General features: G+C 39.2%; 1 protein-coding gene across 1 annotated transcript; it reads right to left on the reverse strand.

The window, feature by feature from the left end:
• Positions 1-1,994: 1,994 nt before the first annotated feature.
• Positions 1,995-23,812, reverse strand: LOC140994115 (uncharacterized). The gene is made up of 5 exons (XM_073463681.1): positions 23,655-23,812; positions 7,362-7,479; positions 6,903-7,061; positions 3,350-3,422; positions 1,995-2,155 (listed from the first exon to the last, which is right to left on the reverse strand). Exons 1-5 carry the CDS (start codon positions 23,810-23,812, stop codon positions 1,995-1,997), a joined length of 669 nt encoding a protein of 222 aa, XP_073319782.1.
• Between the last annotated feature and the right edge of the window lie 1,407 nt (positions 23,813-25,219).

The following is a 25,219-nucleotide window of genomic DNA, read 5'->3' on the forward strand; positions in this document are numbered from 1 at the left end:
TTTCTGTTTTTTTGTTGTTGTTTTGTTTTTAAAGGTTTTGATTTAGTCGTTCAGTGATTAACGATTCATTTTATGTTTGTTTTTCTTTTTAAACATTCTAACATTCGGAAAAATGGCGTCAATTTTGAAACGAAGCTTTGATAAATGTGTGAAACTAAAATCATGAGGTCGTTTAATCACTGATTTTGTTACTGAGTTTATCCAGAAGAATCTGTGCGTGTGCTTTTATGCAACAACCATCAAACTGACTTCACAGAGAGAAAAAGCTTTTTTCCCAAAGTTTAAATGAATGTTTTGTGCTCGCTGGTCCGTCTGCAGCTGTCTGAACATTTAACTGTAATGGATTTAAAAATGGCCGATGGCCGTGGCCAAACGTATTACGTTATCGGGTTGTCTGTCCCGTTCTCGTGAACGAGGTCTCTCGAGTGCTGTGAGGGAATCTCTTCAAATTCAGAACAAAAGTCCACCATGACGTGAGGGGTCAAAGGTCACTGTGACCTCACTAAACACATTTCACATGAAGATTATGAGAAAACATTTTTACACAAATGTCTAAAAGGTTAAAATGATGAAGTGATGACTAAAGGTCAAAGGTTAAACTCACTGTGACGTCGTCATATTTTGGCCGTTATTCAGCCGCACAGCTCAGGAACAAGTTGACTGGTGCACGATGTGGTGAGTCGAGTGTTTAATGTAAGTTAATGTCAATTTTTTATTTTAAAACAATCATTCTGATGTTCAGAAAAATGGCAGCAGGTGTTTGAATTTTGGGTCAAACGACTGTCGACACAAATTTAAAGTTGTGATAAATCTGTGACGTGAAATTAAAATGTTGAGGTTTTATATCAGTTTGAAATCATCGAGACCTCAAACTGAGAAAATGTCTGTCTGCAGCGTCTCAACATTTACTGCAATGGTTTTAAATGTTTTGCAGTCTTGAGCAGCTCCTCAGTTCACTCTTTGTAGGCGTGTTAAATGAAAGATCTTTAAATCAGAGCACAAACACCACATTTCTGTTGCAAACATGAATTTATTTGAAATCTCAGGCCACAGTCAGAATAACGCCGCCTGTAATCTTTTTTAAATGTCAAATGTAAAGTTCAACATCCAGCAGGATTAATGCTTCACACGTTCACAGTTTTAAATCTTTATGTTTAAAATCAAACCTTTCTAACCCACACACTCGCTCAGAAACCCTTCACACAGCGGATTCACATTCAAGCACGTTCAGAACAAAAAAAAGACATTCAAGACGACAGAAACACGAGTCGGGTCGGTTCACGAGACGACGAGAATTAAGAAACGGGACTGATTCTGCATCACAAGAACTCAAACTGAGGCGGGCCGGACAAACGAGACAGAAAGAAAAAGTCTAAAATGTTTTTTCCTGTTGAGTTTTTCTGCTTCAAGTGGAAACACATCAGCAGCAGCAGCAGTACCGATACTGACAGCAAGGGGGCAGCGTTCCTCAATAATACTGCACAAGTAGAGGGAGACGGCAGGATCCATTAACCCAGGTTTAAAATACTGATCATCATCAGTGATCGATTAAGAAACAGATTCATGTACAAATGAAAGAAACAAGTTATCTAACACACGTTCACTGGATTATTTGTAGAAGTTGGGTGAGAATAAAGTCTGAAACTGTCGTCATGACTTTCTACGTCTTTACAGTCTTAATTTGAAACAGGAAACTGACCCGGAGCGATGACAGATCACCTGATTAATACCTTTAAATCAACTGAACCTGGGTTAATGGATTTTATGTTGATGCTTCACAGGACAACACAGCAGGTACCAGGAGGAAAAAGTCAGTTTAGTTCACATTTCTGATAAATTTAAAGTGTCCTGATGCTGTAAAACCATCTGCTGCTTCCAGCAGGTCAAAGAAAATACAAAACTTTTCATCCACTTGTTGTTTAACTCAGGATTTCTGCCTGGAGAGGTCTTTCCTGGAGGAGCAGAGAGAGTGAAGGAGGCACTGGAGCACAGTGTTACAGATCATGCATGGAAGGATCTGAGGAAGGCATCAGTGAGGAAGAGGAGGAGGATGAAGAGCAGGCGGAGCGCTGAGGAGAGGCTGGATTCGGCTCGGTGGTGTCGGTGGTGTCGGTGGTGTCGGTGCAGACTCGTCCTGCGACTTGTGTGTCGATTCCTGAAGAGCAGCTCAGTAGAAGAAATACACTGAGGAAGAGGAAGAGGAGGAAGAAGAGAGGAGGAGAGCAGGAGGGAACGGGTGAGGATCAAAAAACAACTTAAACCAACACGGACGAGAACATCTGACATGCTAAACTCTTCTACGAAGCTTCTCACATTGAATGAAACAGATTTAATTTGCTCAGTAATCTTGTTCTGCAGTTCATTATCTCTAAACACACTGAGGTGAAGCTCAAATACAAATATAAAACTAATATCTCCCTCAGACAGGAATAAAAGCCTGAAGCTTTGCCTACAAACTTCATGTACATCTCAGTCAACGTGTTTTATTCATGCACATTTCTGTAAATGTTGTTATTAATTCTGCACATTGCTCAGTCAGAATGTTTGCATCTTTTATCCTCCTATAAAAAACATATTTTACATATTTCTTATTGTAAAGTTACATTGAACATCTGTGATTGTTGGATTATTCCTTAGTTTTTTCTTTTCTCTCACTATTTTTATTGTGATCGTTGTGAAACAAAGCATGAAGTTAAACTCCTTGTTTGTGAAAACTTGATTCTGATCTAGATTTTGTTTTATTTCTGAGAGCACAAGAGGAAGACTCAGAGGAAAAATCTTCCTGTACCTCTTTTCCACTGGTCCACTTAAACCCGCTAGCATCGGGCTTTAGTGTGCAATGGGAATGTGTAAACTCTGCACTTACACTCGGGTCAGCTGACTCTGCAGTACCCAGGTTTTTGATAAATGTGAGACCCAGTTGGCGCGTAAATAAAGCCGAGCCGGTTACTTTCCGGATAAGCGCCCGGCTAACTTGAAGGTGGTATAAAATAATTTGATCGTGCGGCTTCTAGACTTTCCAAATGTTATTGGACCGAATGGCTCAAATTGTGACGGTGAAACGAGTCATAAATAAAATAATTTATCTCTATTTTTCTCTTCTGTTACAACACTTTTCCGGCGCATTCCTGACGTGACCGGTGATGTCGGTGACGTACAACGAGACGCTTCAGAAAGAAAATCCCAGACAGGCTAACTCGCCTGCAGGAAGTGGGAATGGAGTCAACAGGGGATTTTTAGCGGGTTGATTTGCGTTTAAATAACCTGCAAAAAGTCAGTGTGTGTGTGTGTGTGTGTGTGTGTGTGTGTGTGTGTGTGTGTGTGTGTGTGTGTGTGTGTGTGTGTGTGTGTGTGATGTTTGATGACTTACAGAAGACGACTCCAACACATATAATTCCTATAATTGCCATCATGATCATCATCTGGAAGAAACAGAAATCACAAAGGTCAGAACAAAAGCTTCACGTGAAGGGAGAAATAAACCTGTAAATAAAAACCTGTTGTTTCTCAAATCAGCAAAAAAACAACAACACAACATAGAAGTTAAAGTGTCTCTGTGTTTTAATCGATCAGATGTTTTGTTTGCAACATGGAAGTATAAAGTGTGTTCAGATGTAGAGAGGGAAAGTCACAGAGATACTCGAGTACAGTACAGATACATGAAGTATTTGTACTTCTGGGGACAAATTTCAGACTTAATTTGGGACAACTGGGGACAAAAGCTGCGTCATCCGATTGGAAAACAGCTGATTTTGGGGTGGTTAGAGTGTAAGACGATGTGATGTGTGTGTGTGTGTGTGTGTGTGTGTGTGTGTGTGTGTGTGTGTGTGTGTGTGTGTGTGTGTGTGTGACCAAAAATAGTCCACTAATAAATCCACACGATGACACGAGAATCTGACGGACAGGAAATCACATCACATCTGATGAGGGGGGAGGGCGAGAGAGATTAACAAGAACAAGGGGATAGAGAGAGAGAGAGTGTGTGTGTGTGTGTGTGTGTGTGTGTGTGTGTGTGTGTGTGTGTGTGTGTGTGTGTGTGTGTGCACAGAGAGAAATCAGATTGATTATTTGCTTGTTCATGTTTGTAAATCAATAAAAGAGAATTAAAGGATCATTCTACATTTTTATTAACGTCACAAAGTCTCGGACACAATTTCCTGTTTTAAAAAAAGCTTCAGTCAAACCAACAACGGGAGGGAAGAGTGGATTTAATTGAGACTATTTTCAGCGGCGGATTAATCCACTTTCGGTGCTCAGGTGAGTAAACAAAGCCAACACAAACAGCAGCAGGGTCCTCACAGGTACAGAGCAAACAAGTGTGTGCGTTTGTGTGTGTTTTTTGGGGGAGGGGAGGGGTTACATCACGAATCACAGCTGTCTCTCTAATCCCCGACCGTCACTGTAATCCAGATTGGGATTTCTCTCCCTCACTTCCTGGTCAGTCTAATGTAATCCTACACGGCGGTTTCTGATTGGGCGATCTGAAACAGGAGCGTCGAGGGGGGCGGGGCTGCTGGATGAAGCGATGCTGAGATCAAGATGGATTGGCAGCGGAGGTCGGATGGATGGATGGATGGATGGATGGAGGAGGGGGGGGGGTGTGATGAGGTGATGGAGATGAGTGAGGATGAAGATGGCGGACAGACTGACATGCAGCCGCAGCTTCAGCTCATTGACGCTACGTTTCTACGACTTTAGCTGCTTTCAGTAAAAATAAAGATTAAAGAACAGAAAGAAAAAGCATGAACACTCGCTTTCATTCACAACTTCACGCCATCGATCACGTCATCAAATATTAAACAACACTGCTTCGTTACCTGGACACTAACGTTAGCGATGCTTAGCGGCTAACATTAGCAACCTGTGCTCCTCCCCTGTCAGCCTGCACTGCTGTTAAAGAAACTTCACTTTGGTTAAAGGCGTCATATGAAGGTGGATCCTCCAATGAAATACGTAAAAATGTGGGACTGTCGTGCAAAAATCAATAATAACAATGTAACGTAAGCTAGCCAGCTAGTTAGCTAGTTAGCTACGGAACAATGACTGCTCTTATCACCAGCCCTTTTCACACAGAGGCTCCGGATTATCAACGCAACGAAGGCTCGCCGCTCCAGTGTGTCGTTTCATACAGCACGCCCGCACTAACACAAACCGCCTCCACCCCAAAAAGAAAGAAGCTCTTTAAAAAAACAGACAAATCTAAAAAGAAACTTGAAAAAATGAGCCTATTTTCAGTGTAACAGTGAGTTCATACGTTCATGTGAGGTGAGAGTTTAGTTTTCAGGCGCAGCAGCTTCACCTCTGATGTAGGTGAATGAACCAAAGTCTAAAATAAAACAGGAATAAATACAAATATAAGTGTCGGTGTGTTTGCACTGAGGAGCTCAGAGGAGGGAGGAGCAAACTGAAGACTTTAATCATGTTGTTAAACTCTGTTCAGTGAAGAAGAGCTGAGATCTTATTAAACTCTCCTGTTTCCTTCACATTCAGTTCTGCTCTGACTGTACTTTATTTTGTGAACGCAGCAGAATTTTTATTTCCTCAGTTATTTCACTTCCTGTCAGTTCACCACCTCAAACGCTGAAAGCAGAATTAAATCACATCATCACCAGCGGACGGATTTAATCTGATTCATGAGGAAACTGACAGAAGTGATGAGGAGACGAGCAGTGAGGCGTACTTCCTGTCTCTGAACACACAGCTCTGATCGCTGATGACCAGTGAGCCAAAGTAACTAAGTACATTTACTCAAGCACAGTTTTGAGGTACTTGTACTTTACTTCCACTTCACTACAGTTTGGAGGCAAATAGTGTACTTTATACTTCACCACATTTATTTGATGATTTTAGTTATTATGTTATAAGCTTTCAACCATCAGGACTCATTACGTGCAGTTTTACATTTTTCTGGTGATCCATTTTCTAACTTCTGTGTTTATGACTCGAGAACTTTGCTGGATAATCTTTCTAAATTCCTTCATTTTATTTTTCCATCTGTGAAAATGTGACCAAAAAAAATAAAAAAAATAATTCAGGACCAATATTTTTTCATGTGTGAAAGGAGGAAAAATTCTACAAAAAAAACTCCTGAAAAAAAAAAAGATTAAAAAAATCTCCTCAAATCTATTTTTTTTCCCCTGGGACTTCACATATGAAAAAAAAAAAAAATTCTCAAAACGATAAAAGCTCTCCAGATAAAAATGCTTTTTGAGCTTCACACATGAAAAAATTCTCTGGAAAATTTCAAATAAATTCTCACAATAAAGTTCTCCTGACAGAAGAATTTTTCGAAATGAAAAAGATTTCTAAAATTTCTAAAAAGTTATTGTTTTCTCTCGGGGTCTCTGGAGAAAAAATTCCTGAAATGAATTTCAAAAATCTCCCCCCAAAAAATATTTTTCCCCACTTGGCTTCACAAATATATTTTTTTCCTGGGAATAAAAATCTCCTGAAAAAAAAAAAAAAATTGACCTGGCTTCACATATTAAAATAAACATTTTTCCTGAAAAAAAAAATCCTGAAAAAATCAAATCTCCTCAAAGAAATGTTGTTGTTTTTTCCACTTGGCTTCACATGTGAAAAAAAACCAAACACCTGAAACAAAAAAAAACTTTTGAAGGAACTTCCAGATCATCCTGGCAAAACATTTTGTTCACCTGTTCTTCATCACAGGAGAGAAAACAGTTTAGCTCAGGACCAGAAAGTGGATCGCCCCTCTGGGCTTCCGTATCTCCGCAGCGTTCATTCAATAATCATGGACTTTAACTGAAATGTTTTCATGTTGGTGTCACACACACGTTACATCGTAGTCACACTGACAGATGGATCCTACAGTCATAATGAAGTACTGACTGTTGCATGATGGGAAACAAACCACACACACACACACTGAACGCGCCCACCTTGCAGTTTTTCCACCAGTACTTGTTCTTGAGTTTGGCGGCGCTGCTCTCGAACTGCGAGGCTCCGGCCTGCAGGGCGTCGGCCCGGTCGTCCAGCTCCGACAGCTTCTGGTCTCTCTCCAGGACTTTGTCCACGTTCACACGCATGATGTCCACCACCTGAGGGACAAGCACACCTGTCACAGGTGGTCCAGGTGCTCATGTTTACAGACTTCTACAGCTCCAGCTCGGCCTAATAATAACCTTTTATTTTAATTTCCTTCCTTTATACGCCTTCATCTATTATATTTTCTTTTACGCTGACACTACAGTTGAGCCTTAAAGGGGAAGTATGTTAAAATTTGTATCATTAAATATTCAAATAAGAAGAGCGTGTGATTATTCCTCGAGTCATTAAGACTCATTGATCGTGCAGAAGGAAGCAAACATCTCCTGATGGACGAGCAAGCATTAACTCACCTCGTCCACCTGCGCCTGCGTCTGCTGCAGTCGTCTGTTGCTGGTGAGGTTCGGGGCCGGAGCCGGAGGGCCCCCCTCGCCCTCCGAGGCCCCTTGAGCTCCTGCATCTGGAGTCGACCTGCAGATGACAGGCAGAGAGGAAGAAGGTCAAAGTGAGCGTAGGCCGACAATTCAACCCAGAAGATGACTGTGCTATCAGAATATGAATGCTTCACGCGGATGTGTAAATAATGAAATGACCATAAAGACAAAGAAAATAAGAAAACAGGAATTGAATCTCACTGAGAGCCTTAATGAACAACAACAAGGCTTTAGAAAAATGTTTTCCAAGTCTTTAATCAGGGGAAACAACAAAACAACAACGTGTCAGTGTCACCAGGTGCTTACTCCAAGCTACGACTCAAAAGTTATGAAATCATTCCTAAATGATGGTCTCAGGTGGTTAAACTGGGAAATAAATAACAAAAAGAAACTAAACTGAAAAAAAAAAATCAACACAGTCAAGTCTCTGAGTCATCGTGCATCAAGCCAAGTCACAAGTCTTTTCTTTCAAGCTGCAAGTCATCGAAACAGGAAGTTCGGTCGACATCGCACGTGACAAAGACACAAACTGAATGTAACCGAAAAGAATGAAATGTGCACTGAAAAAGTTTTGTATAAACATATATACAGATAATAGAAAGTACTTTTACTTTGTGGTATTAATACTTTTAGTGAAGTAAAAAAAAATATCAGAGTACTTCTTCCTCCTCCTCAGCTGGAACTCAGTTTGAATTTTAAAAACAAATTCAATAACAGAAACATGACTCATCAAACTTTGGCCTCCAGCCGAGTAATCAGAGAGTCACACACACACACGCACACACACACACACACACACACACACACACACACACACACACACACAGCAGAGGCTTGTTTTCCAGAAACAAAATGGAGAAAGATTAGTGCAGCAGAGGCTCCTGATGGACAGACTGACAGACTGATGGAGATAAACATGCACGCGATAATACCCCCCCTCCCCCCACGAGACGACACACATCCAATAAAATCAAATAAATGTGATGTTTTGTTTTCCTGTGAACTTCCTCCATGTATTTTTTAAATTTTTGGGACATTTTAAAGACTCATTTTGTTTTAATTTGACACCAGTTCGATAAAAACAGGAATTATTTCTTCTTCTTCTGATGTTTAAATGTATTAAACTGTATTAAATCACTTGCAGCTGATCACTGTATCGATGGATGGACTTGTGGAGGTGAGTCAGCCGGTGAGTCACTGAGATGTTTCTGCTGCTGCAGCCCAGAAATCTCCAGACTGACGACAAGTTTCAGTTTAAAACAATAAAAAGCAGCCACACAATGAAGGAAATGGAGAATAAAATAATAAAATATATGACTTTAAATACGTCGAGTATGTCTGTAGCTCGTTTAACAAAGTTGAAGTGATGATAGTAAACAGATATTTATCTTTAATCTGGTTTATATTGAATAAAAAAACGTATAAAATATGTTGGAGTACTCACATCTGAGCGGCAGGATGGTGGAGATAATCTGAGTCCGACAGAGAGAGAGAGGGTGAGGGAGGGAGGGTGAGAGAGAGAGAGGGTGAGGTAAAGAGAGAGAGAGAGAGAGAGAGAGAGAGAGGGAGAGAGAGAGAGAGCTCCAGCTGAATATAAATGGAGGATGACTTCAGTCTTTTTCTTCTTGATTCACTTTTTTGCTTAAATATAAAAAACTACAACTGAAGCAGCTGCGCAGATTAAAAGTGTCTGCGTCACACCACTGGCCCCGCCCACTAACACACACACACACACACACACACACACACACACGCACGCACACACGCACGCACGCACGCACACGGAGGCTTCAATAACCGGTAATAACGGAAATGAGTGTTTGTTGTTCGATATTGAGGCTGTTCCCTTAAATGACTCGGACCGCGCATGCGCACACGCACTGTAGTCCGCCACCTGCTCAGGTAAACAGTCTGTCCACAGCAGCAGCAGCAGCAGCAGCTCAGCACAGGTTCAGTTCAGTTTGACAGTTTTCCGGAGCTTTCTACCACGTGGTCTTCATCAGCTGTCAGAGGTGAAGAAGCAAAACGTATCAATCACCTCTGATCGATCATTTTAACTATTTTAACTAAATAATCTGCACTGGTTGAAAACACGACTGAAAGGTTCAGAAAACTACGGAGGCCCGGAGGGGCAGGTGAGATTTTCTTTTTAAGGTTTTTTTTTTTTTTTTTAACCATTTTCTAAAAAGAATTCTGGAATAAATATAATTCATCAATTACATTTTTCACCGTTTCTGACACATAAAAAATTATTTTATTTTAAAATTACTTTTTTTTTTACTCCTTTTTTTTTTTTTACTCCTAATGAGTTTAATCTCCTTTAATCACTCGGTTTCACACAAGAAAAAAAAAATTTCCTGAAAGAATTGTACTCGATGATTTTTCTTCCTTAAGAGTACTTTTTCATGTGTGAAGCAAAGTAAAAGCTTTTTTTTCAGTAGAAAATAAAGAAATTCACCTATGAAACCCATTAAAAAAATTATTTCCACAAAAAAAAAAACCCAACTTCTTTTGGTTTCACGAGAAAAAAAACATCTACAAGAAACATCTACAAGAAACATCTAGAAGAAAAAGAAATCCATTCTCTTTTCCTAAAAATTAAAAAAAAAATGATAATTCTGCTAGAAGTTCAGATTTTTTCACCCTAAAAAATCTGATTTTTTTTCCCTATAAATTCAAATTTTTTTTCAAAAAATGTCATATTTTCTTTCTTTATAGATTTCTATTTCATGTGTGAAACTGGTACTGAGTGAGAAAAGAATCTGAAAGGAGGAAAAACATCTAGAAGAAAAAGAAATCCATTTCATTTTCCAAAAATTTCAGATTTTTTTCCCCCTAAAAATTCATATTTTAATTTTTTTAATTTTTTAAATTTCATCAATTTTCCAAACAATTCCTGAATTCCTAAATCAATTTTCTGAAAATTCCGGGATTTTTTAGGAAAACTCTGAATTTTCGGAAAATTTTGGAAAACACCATTAATTTTCAGAAAACTCTTTTTTGATTGATATGATTTCCCCCCCCCTAAAAATTCAGATTTTTTTTCTAAAAATTCAGATTTCTTTTTCTAAAACTGCAGATTTTTTTCCCCCTAAAAATTTAGATTTTTAGATAGACTTTAGAAAAAATCAATGTCCAAATAACAAAGTCAAAACGTCCAAGAAACAATCTGCTTTAGTTCTGACTGAGTAGCTCAGTTTGTAGAGACGCTGCCGCCAAGATTAGAGGTTGTGGGCTTGATCCCTGAGTCGCTCTGGTTCAGGAAACTCATCTGGTTTGAATTTTGAAGAATGAAGTCCAAAAGAAAGAGTGAAAAGCTCTGAGAGACACTGTTGGACTGTCTCATCAGACAGCTCAGGATGATAGAGGACTGCTTTGAACTTTTGAGATTAATGGTTCAATTCTTAAGAGACTCAGAGATTTTGAAAGTCCAACACCCAAAGTGCAACTGAAAAGCACCCAGAGAAGGTTGCTTAATGTGGAGAAGACTCGGTGGTGCGGTGGGATTGTTCTCGGCTGTAGTAACCAGAGCGGCTCGTGCTCGTTCAAGTCCTGCTGCCTGCCTGAACATGTGGTGTCAGTTGTTAGGCTGAGTCACCTAATATGGTTTCTCATAGATGGAAGCATGATGTAGTCCTAACTTTCCAATGAGTCAAGTTTAACATAGATAACAAATCTTTTTAGAAGTTTACGTGAATATTCGGAAAACTGTTAATTTTTGGAAAATTTCGTGAATTCACGAAGTTTTCCAAAGTTTTTCGAAATTTTCTGAAAATTCACTGAGTTTTCTGAAAATTGATTTAGGAATTCAGGAATTGTTTGGAAAATTGATTTAGAAATTGTTGCTTTTAGGGGAAAAATATCAGATTTTTTAGACATGGTCAGCAAAGTGTCCACATGACAGAGTTGAAAACCTCCAAGAAACAAATTGCAGAGTATCTGCCAGAGTAGCTCAGTTTGAACACACACTGCCTCTGAGATTTGAGGTCGTGGGTTCGATCCTCAAGTCGCTCTGGTTCAGGAAACTCATCTGGTTTGAATTTTGAAGGCAGAGTCCAAAAGAAAGAGTGAAAAGCTTTGAGAGAAATGTTCAAAAAAACTCTGAAGTTTTGGAAAACTTTGTTAATTTTCTGAAAAATTCCAGTTTTCCAAAAATTCACAAACATTTCCGAAGTTTTCCGAACATTTCCGAAAATTCAGAAAAACTTCGGAAACGCTTGAGAATTTTTGGAAATTTTCAGAAAACGTCAGAAATGTTCGGAAAACTTCGGAAAAGTTCGAATATTTTCGGAAATTTTTGGAAAACTTTGTGAATTTTTCAGAAAATTAACAAAGTTTTCTAAAACTTCACAGAGATTTCTCAACATTTCTCTCAGAGCTTTTCATTCTTTCTTTTGGACTCTGCCTTCAAAATTCAAACCAGATGAGTTTCCTGAACAGAGTGACTAGAGGATCGAACCCACGACCTCAAAATCTCAGAAGCAGGCACTTTGTGAATTTTTGGAAAACTTCGGAAAACTTTGGAAATGTTCAGAAAACTTTGTTAATTTTTGGAAAACTTTTCGTTCCTAACCCGCCTTTCCAAAACACAGCTGTTCCGAAAATAGACTTCCATTCTTCGTAATGGTGGGGTTTCCCATTTTTCTTAAAGACCCCGCTATTCCGAAAAGGCTATTGGGGAACCCCTAACCCTAACCCTATTGGGAAGTAATTGGAACTTGAAAGTCGGATTCAGAACAGCGGTGTTTCGGAATGGAGGGGTTCCGCAATGGAGGTGTTTCAGAATGGAAGGACATCACTGTCAAATAAGAAATAAACTTCTAAAAAGATTTGTTAGCTATGTTAACGTGTGAAGTCCTGGTCAAATATCTCAGCTGAAAGTAAAGTAGCTAAACTTGACTTATTGGAAAAGCAGGACAACATCATGTTTCCATCTATGAGAAACCATATTAGGTGACACAGCCTGAAAACTGATGCTCCAGGTTCTGGCAGGCAGCAGGATTTGAAAAAAACACGAGTACCTCTGGTTACTAGAGCCAAGAACGACCCCACCGCGCCATCGAGTCTATCGATAATCTCAGAGGCAGTGTGTGTTCAAACTGAGCTACTCTGGTAGATCTTCTGCAGCTTGTTTCTTGGAGGTTTTGACTCTGTCATGTGGACACTTTGCTGACCATGTCTAAAAAATCTGATATTTTTCCCCTAAAAGCAACAACATTTCCAAAAATTCACGGAGAAAATTGATTTAGGAATTCAGGAATTGTTTGGAAAATTTCCGAAAATTTCGGAAATTTTCGGAAATTTTCGGTAATATTCGGAAAACTTCGGGAATTTTCGGAAAACTTGATTTTTTTCTGAAAAATAACGAAGTTTCCCGGAGCTTTCCGAAGTTTTCCGAAGATTCAATAACAATTTTCCGAAGTTTTCCAAACATTTCTGAACATTCACAAAGTTTTCCAAACATTTCCAAAAAGTCACGGGGTCTTCTGAAAATTGATTTAGGAATTCAGGAATTGTTCGGAAAATTTCGGAGAACTTCGGAAAAGTTCGTGAATTTTCGGAAATGTTCAGAAAACTCAGGAAAATTCGTTAATGTACGTGCATTTTTCGGAAAACTCTGGAATTTTTTAGAAAATTAACAAAGTTTTCCGTAAATTAAGTTTTCTGAAAATCCATGAACATATTTTCCGAAGCTTTCAGAAGACTCCGTGAGTTTTCGGAAATGTTCGGAAAAATTCGGAAAATTGTTATTGAATCTTGGGAAAACTTCGGAAAGCTCCGGGAAACTTCGTTAATTTTTGAAAAAATTCCAGTTTTCCGAAAATTCACGAACATTCCCGAAGTTTTCCGAACATTTCCGAAAATTAACGAAGTTTTCCGAACATTTCTGGAGTTTCCCGAAAATTTCAGAAAATTTCCTGAATTCCTAAATCAATTTTCTCCGTGAATTTTTGGAAATGTTGTTGCTTTTAGGGGGAAAATATCAGATTTTTTAGACATGGTCAGCAAAGTGTTCACATGACAGAGTGAAAACCTCCAAGAAACAAGCTGCAGAAGTTCTGCCAGAGTAGCTCAGTTTGAACACACACTGCCTCTGAGATTTGAGATCGTGGGTTCAATCCTCAAGTTGCTCTGGTTCAGGAAACTCATCTGGTTTGAATTTTGAAGGCAGAGTCCAAAAGAAAGAGTGAAAAGCTCTGAGAGACAGAGTTCACCTGTTTGATCAGACAGCTCAGGCTGCTAGAGGAGTCCTCTGAACTTCTGAGGTTGATAGTTCACTTCTCATGTGACTCAGTGAATTTTAAAGTCCAACACCCAAAGTGCGACTGAAAAGCACCCAGAGAAGAGCTCTCAATGTGAAGATGACTTGGTGGTGCGGTGGTTTGTTAGTAACCAGACCTGTTTGATCTTTTTCGAGTCCTGCTGGCAGCCAGTACCTTGAGCCTCAGTTGTGGGAGATGGTGCTGATGTCTTCATGTTTCATGACTGATTAGCTCAGTTTGTAGAGACGCTGCCTCCATGATTTGACGCAGTGGGATTGTTCTTGGCTGTAGTAACCAGAGGTGCTTGTGTTTTTTTTTCAAATCCTGCTGCCTGCCAGAACCTGGAGCATCAGTTGTCAGGCTGAGTCACTTAATATGGTTTCTCATAGACGGAAACATGATGTTGTCCTGCTTTTCCAATGAGTCAAGTTCAGCTACTTTACTTTCAGCTGAGATATTTGACCAGGACTTCACACGTTAACATAGCTAACAAATCTTTTTAGAAGTTTATTTCTTATTTGACAGTGAGCCGTGCCACCTTGGAGGCTCCAGGAACATTTGATTGCTGCTGAAAACATAAAGACATTATAATCATAATCATGTTGCGTGAATCAAACGTCTGAGTGACTGCTTCCATCGTTGAGAAATCACAGGACCATCAATACCAGCTCCCACATCTGAGGCTCCAGGTACTGGCTGCCAGCAGGACTCGAAAAAGAGCAAACGGCTCTGGTTACTAACAACCGAGAACAAACCCACCTTGCCACCAAGTCACCTTCGCATTGAGAGCTCTTCTCTGGGCACTTTAAAATCACTGAGTCACATGAACCATCAACCTCAGAAGTTCAGAGCAGTCTTCTAGCAGCCTGAGCTGTCTGTTCAGACAGGTGAACTCTGTCTCTCAGAGCTTTTCACTGTTTCTTTTGGACTCTGCCTTCAAAATTCAAAGCAGATGAGTTTCCAGAGGGACTTGAGGATCGAACCAACGACCTATAATCTTGGAGACAGTGTGTGTTCAAACTGAGCTAATCTGGCAGAACTTCTGCAATTTGTTTCTTGGAGGTTTTCTAAAAATTCAGATTTTTTTCCCCTAAAAACAACAATTCCTAAATCAATTTTCCAAACAATTCCTGAATTGCTAAATCAATTTTCAGAAAACTCTGTGAATTTTCAGAAAACTTCAGAAAACTTAGGAAAAATTCATGTTGTTGCTTTTAGGGGAAACAAGCTGCAGAAGATCTGCCAGAGTAGCTCATTTTGAAGACACACTGCCTCTGAGATTTGAGGTCGTGTGTTCAATCCTCAAGTTGCTCTGGTTCAGGAAACTCATCTGGTTTGAATTTTGAAGGCAGAGTCCAAAAGAAAGAAAAAAGTTTTCCGAAAATTCACGAACAATTTTCCCGAAAATTCCCGAAAATTCACGAAATTTTCCGAAATTTTCCGAAAATTACCGAAATTTTCCGGAAATTGTCGAAATTTTCCGGAAATTACCGGAGTTTTCCGAAATTTTCCGAAGTTTTCCGAAAATTCGCGGAGTTTTCTGAAAATTTATTTAGGAATTCAGGAATTGTTTTGAAAATTGATTTAGGAATTGTTGCTTTTTAGGGGAAAAATTTCAGATTTTTTTCCTCCTAGAAAAATAAATATCTGAATTTTTAGACATGGTCAGCAAAGTGTCCACATGACAGAGTCAAAACCTCCAAGAAACAAGCTGCAGAAGATCTGCCAGAGTAGCTCAGTTTGAACACACACTGCCTCTGAGATTTGAGGTTGTGGGTTCAATCCTCAAGTCGCTCTGGTTCAGGAAACTCATCTGGTTTGAATTTTGAAGGCAGAGTCCAAAAGAAAGAGTGAAAAGCTCTGAGAGAGAGTTCACCTGTCTGATCAGACAGCTCAGGCTGCTAGAGGAGTCCTCTGAACTTCTGAGGTTGATAGTTCACTTCTCATGTGAATTTTAAAGTCCAACACCCAAAGTGTGACTGAAAAGCGCCCAGAGAAGAGCTCTCAATGTGAAGAGGACTCAGTGGCGCAGTGGCATTCTTCTTGGCTGTAGTAACCAGAGGTGCTTGTGTTTTTTTTTTCAAATCCTGCTGCCTGCCAGAACCTGGAGCATCAGTTGTCAGGCTGAGTCACTTAATATGGTTTCTCATAGATGGAAACATGATGTTGTCCTACTTTTCCAATGAGTCAAGTTCAGCTACTTTACTTTCAGCTGAGATATTTGACCAGGACTTCACACGTTAACATAGCTAACAAATCTTTTTAGAAGTTTATTTCTTATTTGACAGTGAGCCGTGCCACCTGGAGGCTCCAGGAACATTTGATTGCTGCTGAAAACATAAAGACATTATAATCATAATCATGTTGCGTGAATCAAACGTCTGAGTGACTGCTTCCATCGTTGAGAAACCACAGGACCATCAGTACCATCAGTACCATCAGTACCATCTCCCACATCTGAGGCTCCAGGTACTGTCTGCCAGCAGGACTCGAAAAAGAGCAAATGGCTCTGGTTACTAACAACCGAGAACAAACCCACCTTGCCACCAAGTCACCTTCGCATTGAGAGCTCTTCTCTGGGCACTTTAAAATCACTGAGTCACATGAGAAGTGAACCATCAACCTCAGAAGTTCAGAGCAGTCTTCTAGCAGCCTGAGCTGTCTGAGCAGACAGGTGAACTCTGTCTCTCAGAGCTTTTCACTCTTTCTTTTGGACTCTGCCTTCAAAATTCAAACCAGATGAGTTTCCAGAGGGACTTGAGGATCGAACCAACGACCTATAATCTTGGAGACAGTGTGTCTTCAAACTGAGCTAATCTGGCAGAACTTCTGCAATTTGTTTCTTGGAGGTTTTCTAAAAATTCAGATTTTTTTCCCCTAAAAACAACAATTCCTAAATCAATTTTCCAAACAATTCCTGAATTGCTAAATCAATTTTCAGAAAACTCCGTGAATTTTCAGAAAACTTCAGAAAACTTCGGAAAAATTCATGTTGTTGCTTTTAGGGGAAACAAGCTGCAGAACTTCTGCCAGAGTAGCTCATTTTGAACACACACTGCCTCTGAGATTTGAGGTCGTGTGTTCAATCCTCAAGTAGCTCTGGTTCAGGAAACTCATCTGGTTTGAATTTTGAAGGCAGAGTCCAAAAGAAAGAAAAAAGTTTTCCGAAAATTCACAAACATTTTTTCCTTAAATTTCGGAAAATTTCCGAAAATTCCCGAAGTTTTCCGAAATTTTCCGAAATTTTCCGAAATTTTCCGAAAATTACCGAAATTTTCCGAAAATTACCGAAATTTTCCGGAGTTTTCCGAAAATTCGCGGAGTTTTCTGAAAATTTATTTAGGAATTCAGGAATTGTTTTGAAAATTGATTTAGGAATTGTTGCTTTTTAGGGGGAAAATTTCAGATTTTTTTCCTCCTAGAAAAATAAATATCTGAATTTTTAGACATGGTCAGCAAAGTGTCCACATGACAGAGTCAAAACCTCCAAAGAAACAAGCTGCAGAAGATCTGCCAGAGTAGCTCAGTTTGAACACACACTGCCTCTGAGATTTGAGGTCGTGGGTTCAATCCTCAAGTTGCTCTGGTTCAGGAAACTCATCTGGTTTGAGTTTTGAAGGCAGAGTCCAAAAGAAACAGTGAAAAGCTCTGAGAGAGAGTTCACCTGTCTGATTAGACAGCTCAGGCTGCTAGAGGACTCCTCTGAACTTCTGAGGTTGATAGTTCACTTGTCATGTGATTCAGTGAATTTTAAAGTCCAACACCCAAAGTGCGACTGAAAAGCGCCCAGAGAAGAGCTCTCAAAGTGAAGAGGACTCAGTGGCGCAGTGGCATTCTTCTTGGCTGTAGTAACCAGAGGTGCTTGTGTTTTTTTTTTTCAAATCCTGCTGCCTGCCAGAACCTGGAGCATCAGTTGTCAGGCTGAGTCACCTAATATGGTTTCTCATAGATGGAAACATGATGTTGTCCTACTTTTCCAATGAGTCAAGTTCAGCTACTTTACTTTCAGCTGAGATATTTGACCAGAATTTCACACGTTAACATAGCTAACAAATCTTTTTAGAAGTTTATTTCTTATTTGACAGTGAGCCGTGCCACCTGGAGGCTCCAGGAACATTTGATTGCTGCTGAAAACATGAAGACATTATGATCATAATGTTGCGTGAATCAAACATCTGAGTGACTGCTTCCATCGTTGAGAAACCACAGGACCATCAGTACCATCAGTACCATCTCCCACATCTGAGGCTCAAGGTACTGTCTGCCAGCAGGACTCGAAAAAGAGCAAATGGCTCTGGTTACTAACAACCGAGAACAAACCCACCTTGCCACCAAGTCACCTTCGCATTGAGAGCTCTTCTCTGGGCACTTTAAAATCACTGAGTCACATGAGAAGTGAACCATCAACCTCAGAAGTTCAGAGCAGTCCTCTAGCAGCCTGAGCTGTCTGTTCAGACAGGTGAACTTTGTCTCTCAGAGCTTTTCACTCTTTCTTTTGGACTCTGCCTTCAAAATTCAAACCAGATTAGTTTCCAGAGGGACTTGAGGATCGAACCAACGACCTATAATCTTGGAGACAGTGTGTCTTCAAACTGAGCTAATCTGGCAGAACTTCTGCAATTTGTTTCTTGGAGGTTTTCTAAAAATTCAGATTTTTTTCCCCTAAAAACAACAATTCCTAAATCAATTTTCCAAACAATTCCTGAATTGCTAAATCAATTTTCAGAAAACTCCGTGAATTTTCAGAAAACTTCAGAAAACTTCGGAAAAATTCATGTTGTTGCTTTTAGGGGAAACAAGCTGCAGAAGTTCTGCCAGAGTAGCTCATTTTGAACACACACTGCCTCTGAGATTTGAGGTCGTGTTTTCAATCCTCAAGTTGCTCTGGTTCAGGAAACTCATCTGGTTTGAATTTTGAAGGCAGAGTCCAAAAGAAAGAAAAAAGTTTTCGGAAAATTCACGAACAATTTTTCCGAAAATTTCCGAAAATTTCCGAAAATTTCCGAAAATTCCCGAAATTTTCCGAAATTTTCCGAAATTTTCCGGAAATTGTCGAAATTTTCCGGAAATTACCGGAGTTTTCCGAAATTTTCCGAAGTTTTCCGAAAATTCGCGGAGTTTTCTGAAAATTTATTTAGGAATTCAGGAATTGTTTTGAAAATTGATTTAGGAATTGATGCTTTTTAGGGGAAAAATTTCAGATTTTTTTCCTCCTAGAAAAATAAATATCTGAATTTTTAGACATGGTCAGCAAAGTGTCCACATGACAGAGTCAAAACCTCCAAGAAACAAGCTGCAGAAGATCTGCCAGAGTAGCTCAGTTTGAACACACACTGCTTCTGAGATTTGAGGTCGTGGGTTCAATCCTCAAGTCACTCTGGTTCAGGAAACTCATCTGGTTTGAATTTTGAAGGCAGAGTCCAAAAGAAAGAGTGAAAAGCTCTGAGAGAGAGTTCACCTGTCTGATCAGACAGCTCAGGCTGCTAGAGGACTCCTCTGAACTTCTGAGGTTGATAGTTCACTTCTCATGTGATTCAGTGAATTTTAAAGTCCAACACCCAAAGTGCGACTGAAAAGCGCCCAGAGAAGAGCTCTCAATGTGAAGAGGACTCAGTGGCGCAGTGGCATTGTTCTTGGCTGTAGTAACCAGAGGTGCTCTTGTGTTTTTTTTTCAAATCCTGCTGCCTGCCAGAACCTGGAGCATCAGTTGTCAGGCTGAGTCACTTAATATGGTTTCTCATAGATGGAAACATGATGTTGTCCTACTTTTCCAATGAGTCAAGTTCAGCTACTTTACTTTCAGCCAAGATATTTGACCAGGACTTCACACGTTAACATAGCTAACAAATCTTTTTAGAAGTTTATTTCTTATTTGACAGTGAGCCGTGCCACCTGGAGGCTCCAGGAACATTTGATTGCTGCTGAAAACATAAAGACATTATAATCATAATCATGTTGCGTGAATCAAACGTCTGAGTGACTGCTTCCATCGTTGAGAAACCACAGGACCATCAGTACCATCAGTACCATCAGTACCATCTCCCACATCTGAGGCTCCAGGTACTGGCTGCCAGCAGGACTCGAAAAAGAGCAAACGGCTCTGGTTACTAACAACCGAGAACAAACCCACCTTGCCACCTTCGCATTGAGAGCTCTTCTCTGGGCACTTTAAAATCACTGAGTCACATGAGAAGTGAACCATCATCCTCAGAAGTTCAGAGCAGTCCTCTAGCAGCCTGAGCTGTCTGTTCAGACAGGTGAACTCTGTCTCTCAGAGCTTTTCACTCTTTCTTTTGGACTCTGCCTTCAAAATTCAAAGCAGATGAGTTTCCAGAGGGACTTGAGGATCGAACCAATGACCTATAATCTTGGAGACAGTGTGTGTTCAAACTGAGCTAATCTGGCAGAACTTCTGCAATTTGTTTCTTGGAGGTTTTCTAAAAATTCAGATTTTTTTCCCCTAAAAACAACAATTCCTAAATCAATTTTCCAAACAATTCCTGAATTGCTAAATCAATTTTCAGAAAACTCCGTGAATTTTCAGAAAACTTCAGAAAACTTCGGAAAAATTCATGTTGTTGCTTTTAGGGGAAACAAGCTGCAGAAGTTCTGCCAGAGTAGCTCATTTTGAACACACACTGCCTCTGAGATTTGAGGTCGTGTGTTCAATCCTCAAGTCGCTCTGGTTCAGGAAACTCATCTGGTTTGAATTTTGAAGGCAGAGTCCAAAAGAAAGAAAAAAGTTTTCCGAAAATTCACGAACATTTTTCCGAAAATTTCCGAAAATTTCCGAAATTTTCCGAAAATTACCGAAATTTTCCGGAAATTTTCGAAATTTTCCGGAAATTACCGGAGTTTTCCGAAATTTTCCGAAGTTTTCCGGAAATTACCGGAGTTTTCTGAAAATTTATTTAGGAATTCAGGAATTGTTTTGAAAATTGATTTAGGAATTGTTGCTTTTTAGGGGAAAAATATCAGATTTTTTTCCTCCTAGAAAAATAAATATCTGAATTTTTAGACATGGTCAGCAAAGTGTCCACATGACTGAGTCAAAACCTCCAAGAAACAAGCTGCAGAGGATCTGCCAGAGTAGCTCAGTTTGAACACACACTGCCTCTGAGATTTGAGGTTGTGGGTTCAATCCTCAAGTCGCTCTGGTTCAGGAAACTCATCTGGTTTGAATTTTGAAGGCAGAGTCCAAAAGAAACAGTGAAAAGCTCTGAGAGAGAGTTCACCTGTCTGATCAGACAGCTCAGGCTGCTAGAGGACTCCTCTGAATTTCTGAGGTTGATAGTTCACTTCTCATGTGATTCAGTGAATTTTAAAGTCCAACACCCAAAGTGCGACTGAAAAGCGCCCAGAGAAGAGCTCTTAATGTGAAGAGGACTCAGTGGCGTAGTGGGATTGTTCTTGGCTGTAGTAACCAGAGGTGCTTGTGTTTTTTTTTTTCAAATCCTGCTGCCTGCCAGAACCTGGAGCATCAGTTGTCAGGCTGAGTCACTTAATATGGTTTCTCATAGATGGAAACATGATGTTGTCCTACTTTTCCAATGAGTCAAGTTCAGCTACTTTACTTTCAGCTGAGATATTTGACCAGGACTTCACACGTTAACATAGCTACCAAATCTTTTTAGAAGTTTATTTCTTATTTGACAGTGAGCCGTGCCACCTGGAGGCTCCAGGAACATTTGATTGCTGCTGAAAACATAAAGACATTATAATCATAATCATGTTGCGTGAATCAAACGTCTGAGTGACTGCTTCCATCGTTGAGAAATCACAGGACCATCAATACCAGCTCCCACATCTGAGGCTCCAGGTACTGGCTGCCAGCAGGACTCGAAAAAGAGCAAACGGCTCTGGTTACTAACAACCGAGAACAAACCCACCTTGCCACCAAGTCACCTTCGCATTGAGAGCTCTTCTCTGGGCACTTTAAAATCACTGAGTCACATGAGAAGTGAACCATCAACCTCAGAAGTTCAGAGCAGTCTTCTAGCAGCCTGAGCTGTCTGTTCAGACAGGTGAACTCTCTCTCAGAGCTTTTCACTGTTTCTTTTGGACTCTGCCTTCAAAATTCAAAGCAGATGAGTTTCCAGAGGGACTTGAGGATCGAACCAACGACCTATAATCTTGGAGACAGTGTGTGTTCAAACTGAGCTAATCTGGCAGAACTTCTGCAATTTGTTTCTTGGAGGTTTTCTAAAAATTCAGATTTTTTTCCCCTAAAAACAACAATTCCTAAATCAATTTTCCAAACAATTCCTGAATTGCTAAATCAATTTTCAGAAAACTCTGTGAATTTTCAGAAAACTTCAGAAAACTTCGGAAAAATTCATGTTGTTGCTTTTAGGGGAAACAAGCTGCAGAAGTTCTGCCAGAGTAGCTCATTTTGAAGACACACTGCCTCTGAGATTTGAGGTCGTGTGTTCAATCCTCAAGTTGCTCTGGTTCAGGAAACTCATCTGGTTTGAATTTTGAAGGCAGAGTCCAAAAGAAAGAAAAAAGTTTTCCGAAAATTCACGAACAATTTTTCCGAAAATTTCCGAAAATTCCCGAAATTTTCCGAAATTTTTCGAAAATTTCCGAAAATTTCCGAAAATTACCGAAATTTTCCGGAAATTGTCGAAATTTTCCGGAAATTACCGGAGTTTTCCGAAATTTTCCGAAGTTTTCCGAAAATTCGTGGAGTTTTCTGAAAATTTATTTAGGAATTCAGGAATTGTTTTGAAAATTGATTTAGGAATTGTTGCTTTTTAGGGGAAAAATTTCAGATTTTTTTCCTCCTAGAAAAATAAATATCTGAATTTTTAGACATGGTCAGCAAAGTGTCCACATGACAAAGTCAAAACCTCCAAAGAAACAAGCTGCAGAGGATCTGCCAGAGTAGCTCAGTTTGAACACACACTGCCTCTGAGATTTGAGGTCGTGGGTTCAATCCTCAAGTCGCTCTGGTTCAGGAAACTCATCTGGTTTGAATTTTGAAGGCAGAGTCCAAAAGAAAGAGTGAAAAGCTCTGAGAGAGGGTTCACCTGTCTGATCAGACAGCTCAGGCTGCTAGAGGACTCCTCTGAACTTCTGAGGTTGATGGTTCACTTCTCATGTGACTCAGTGAATTTTAAAGTCCAACACCCAAAAAATAGGATTTTTTTTGGAAAAAAAAAACAGAATTATTTTTCTCATAGAAGATGTTTTTCCTCCTATCAGATTTTTGTCCCCACTCAGTTCCAGTTTCACACATGAAAAGGAAATCTTTAAAGAAAACTCAGAATCTTTTTCAGATTTTCTTCATCCTAGAAAAAAATCGGAAATAAAAAAAATCTGATTTTAAAAAAAATCCAATTTTTTAGGGGAAAAATCGGAATTTTTAGAAAAAAAATTGGAATTACTTTTCGTCTAGGTGTTTTTCCTCCTCTATAAAAAATAATCAGAATTTTTAGGAAAAAAGGTCAAATTTTAAGGAAAAACCCTACATTTAAAAAAAAGAAACAACATTTTTGAAAAAGAAACTATATTTTGGAGGAAAAAAAACAAATTTTTTTGAAAAAAACACGAAAGTCCGAAATAAAATCTGAATTTTTAGGACAAAAAATCTGATTTTTTAGGGAAAAAACTTGATTTCTTTTTCTTCTAGGAGATGTTTTTCTTCATATCAGATTTTGTATTTTGTATTTTTTTTCAAAAGTACAAAAATAAAAAGCAAACACAAACTCATTCTGTGTTTAATCTGAAGCTCTACTGTTGTTTTATTGGACAACAATCACAGGTGGAAGAAATACTCAGATCTTCTACAAGTTAAAATACTAAAACAACCACGTGGAAAAATCCTGCTTTCAAAGCTGTCAGATAAGTGTCTGAAAAGGAAAAGTTGCATGATTTCCCTTTGAAATCCAGCCGAACAAACTACTGTACATCAGATATTAGTTACAGTAGTGCAGTATTTAGTTACTTGACGAGTATCCTCGTGTTGATCTGAAGCCAGGGCAGAGTGATTGTTGGCTTGTCTCGTGTAGACACAACCTGCTGCTGCTGTTCATGGAGCTGCAGCAGCAGCAGACTGTTTCCCCTCAGCAGCTGTTTCTTCTTCTGCTGTTTGTTCGTCTCCATCGATTCTCTCTGAAGATGTTTGTTCTGCTGCTGTCGGCCTCCTGCGATCAATACAGGAGCAGACGACTGACCTGAAACCGATCAGTGCTGCCCGAAAACATTTTCTTATTAGTGTCTGATCAATAAGTAAATGTATTTCTGTTGAATGTTTTTTATAGGTGGAAGAAGTATTTCTATCCTTCAGTGGTAGCAGTATTCAGATAGAAATACTGAAGTATTGTCACTAAAATGTACTTTGAAGTAGACTTTAAAAAGTAAAAGTATTCTTAATGCAGGATGTTATAAATTATTGATAAATTAAAACACATTTAAATGTTGTAGTTGATCCAGGCCGTGTTTGTATCAACTGAACAGCACTCAGAACTTTTACTGAAGTAAAACTACACAAGTATGAGCTTTGAGATGTACTTAAAGTACTAAAACTGCAGCCGGTAAATGTGGATCTAATTCTAAGTACTTCAAAAACACATCATTCATTTGTTATGTGTTTTAATTATCTGAATTCCATAAGTAAAGCTGTAAAATAAATGTAGTGCAGTAAAAACTTTCCACCATTGAAAATAATATAAAACTGTAATTTACTTTTGATATTTTAAGTTCATTTTACTAACAAAACCTGAATTTTTAACATTTTTAAGGCAGGACTTTAACTAGTAACCAAGTATTTCTCTGGTCTCGTTTTGCTACCAGAAACTTTTAACTGGCTACGAAACTCTAAACTAAATACTGAAACCTCTACATGACCTACACAAGTAATTTAACTTACAGTCATGACAGTTATTCTGTGGATTCTGACTTATCTGTGTAGGATAAGTCTAACTATTTTGTTGAGGATGAATCGAGGACTTTCACAGTCCGGTCTTTCTTTAACCCTTTCAAAATAAAGGACCTGAGCACTCCAGCACTGTGACGCATCACGTCTGATCTGCATTTACCTTGAAAAGTCTAAAATCTGTAAACGGTATATTTTTACATGTAAAATCCAGTAAAAGAAAAAAGTTAGCGCAGAAAAAAACAACTCACAACTCAAAACTTTTTAAAGTTTTTATTCTGTGCAACTTTTCATTCCAGTCAATCCATCAAACATTCATCTCTGCATACGGCGACTGAAAACAATCAGACTTTAACAACCTCATGAAAACAGTAAACACTTGTTCTGCTTGTGAAGTGACAGACTTTAATCCACAGAGCTCAGAAACACTTCTCCTGACGACTTCTTTGGCTTCTGCCATCTTATTTTCTGTCCGTACTTACTGTTTTATCTCCATAAAACGTTCCAGTTTGTGTTTCATGAGGTCTTTAAGTCATTTTTTATCCCCTTTCACACTGGATTTATTTCTGTTTTCTCTCCACAGATGCTTTTTTTTTGTTTACAGTCAGATAATATAGATCAACAGTTCCGTTACA

This window comes from Pagrus major, chromosome 3, assembly GCF_040436345.1.
Source record: "Pagrus major chromosome 3, Pma_NU_1.0".
NCBI lineage: Eukaryota > Metazoa > Chordata > Actinopteri > Spariformes > Sparidae > Pagrus > Pagrus major.

Coding starts and splice junctions, on each gene's coding strand:
- LOC140994115 (XM_073463681.1), bottom strand. CDS start 23,812: ATGGAGACGAACAAACAGCAGAAGAAGAAACAGCTGCTGAGGGGAAAC. Junction 7,062..7,361: donor CGCAGGCGCAGGTGGACGAG/GTGAGTTAATGC, acceptor CTTGTCCCTCAG/GTGGTGGACATCATGCGTGT. Junction 3,423..6,902: donor ACTGGTGGAAAAACTGCAAG/GTGGGCGCGTTC, acceptor TGTTTCTTCCAG/ATGATGATCATGATGGCAAT.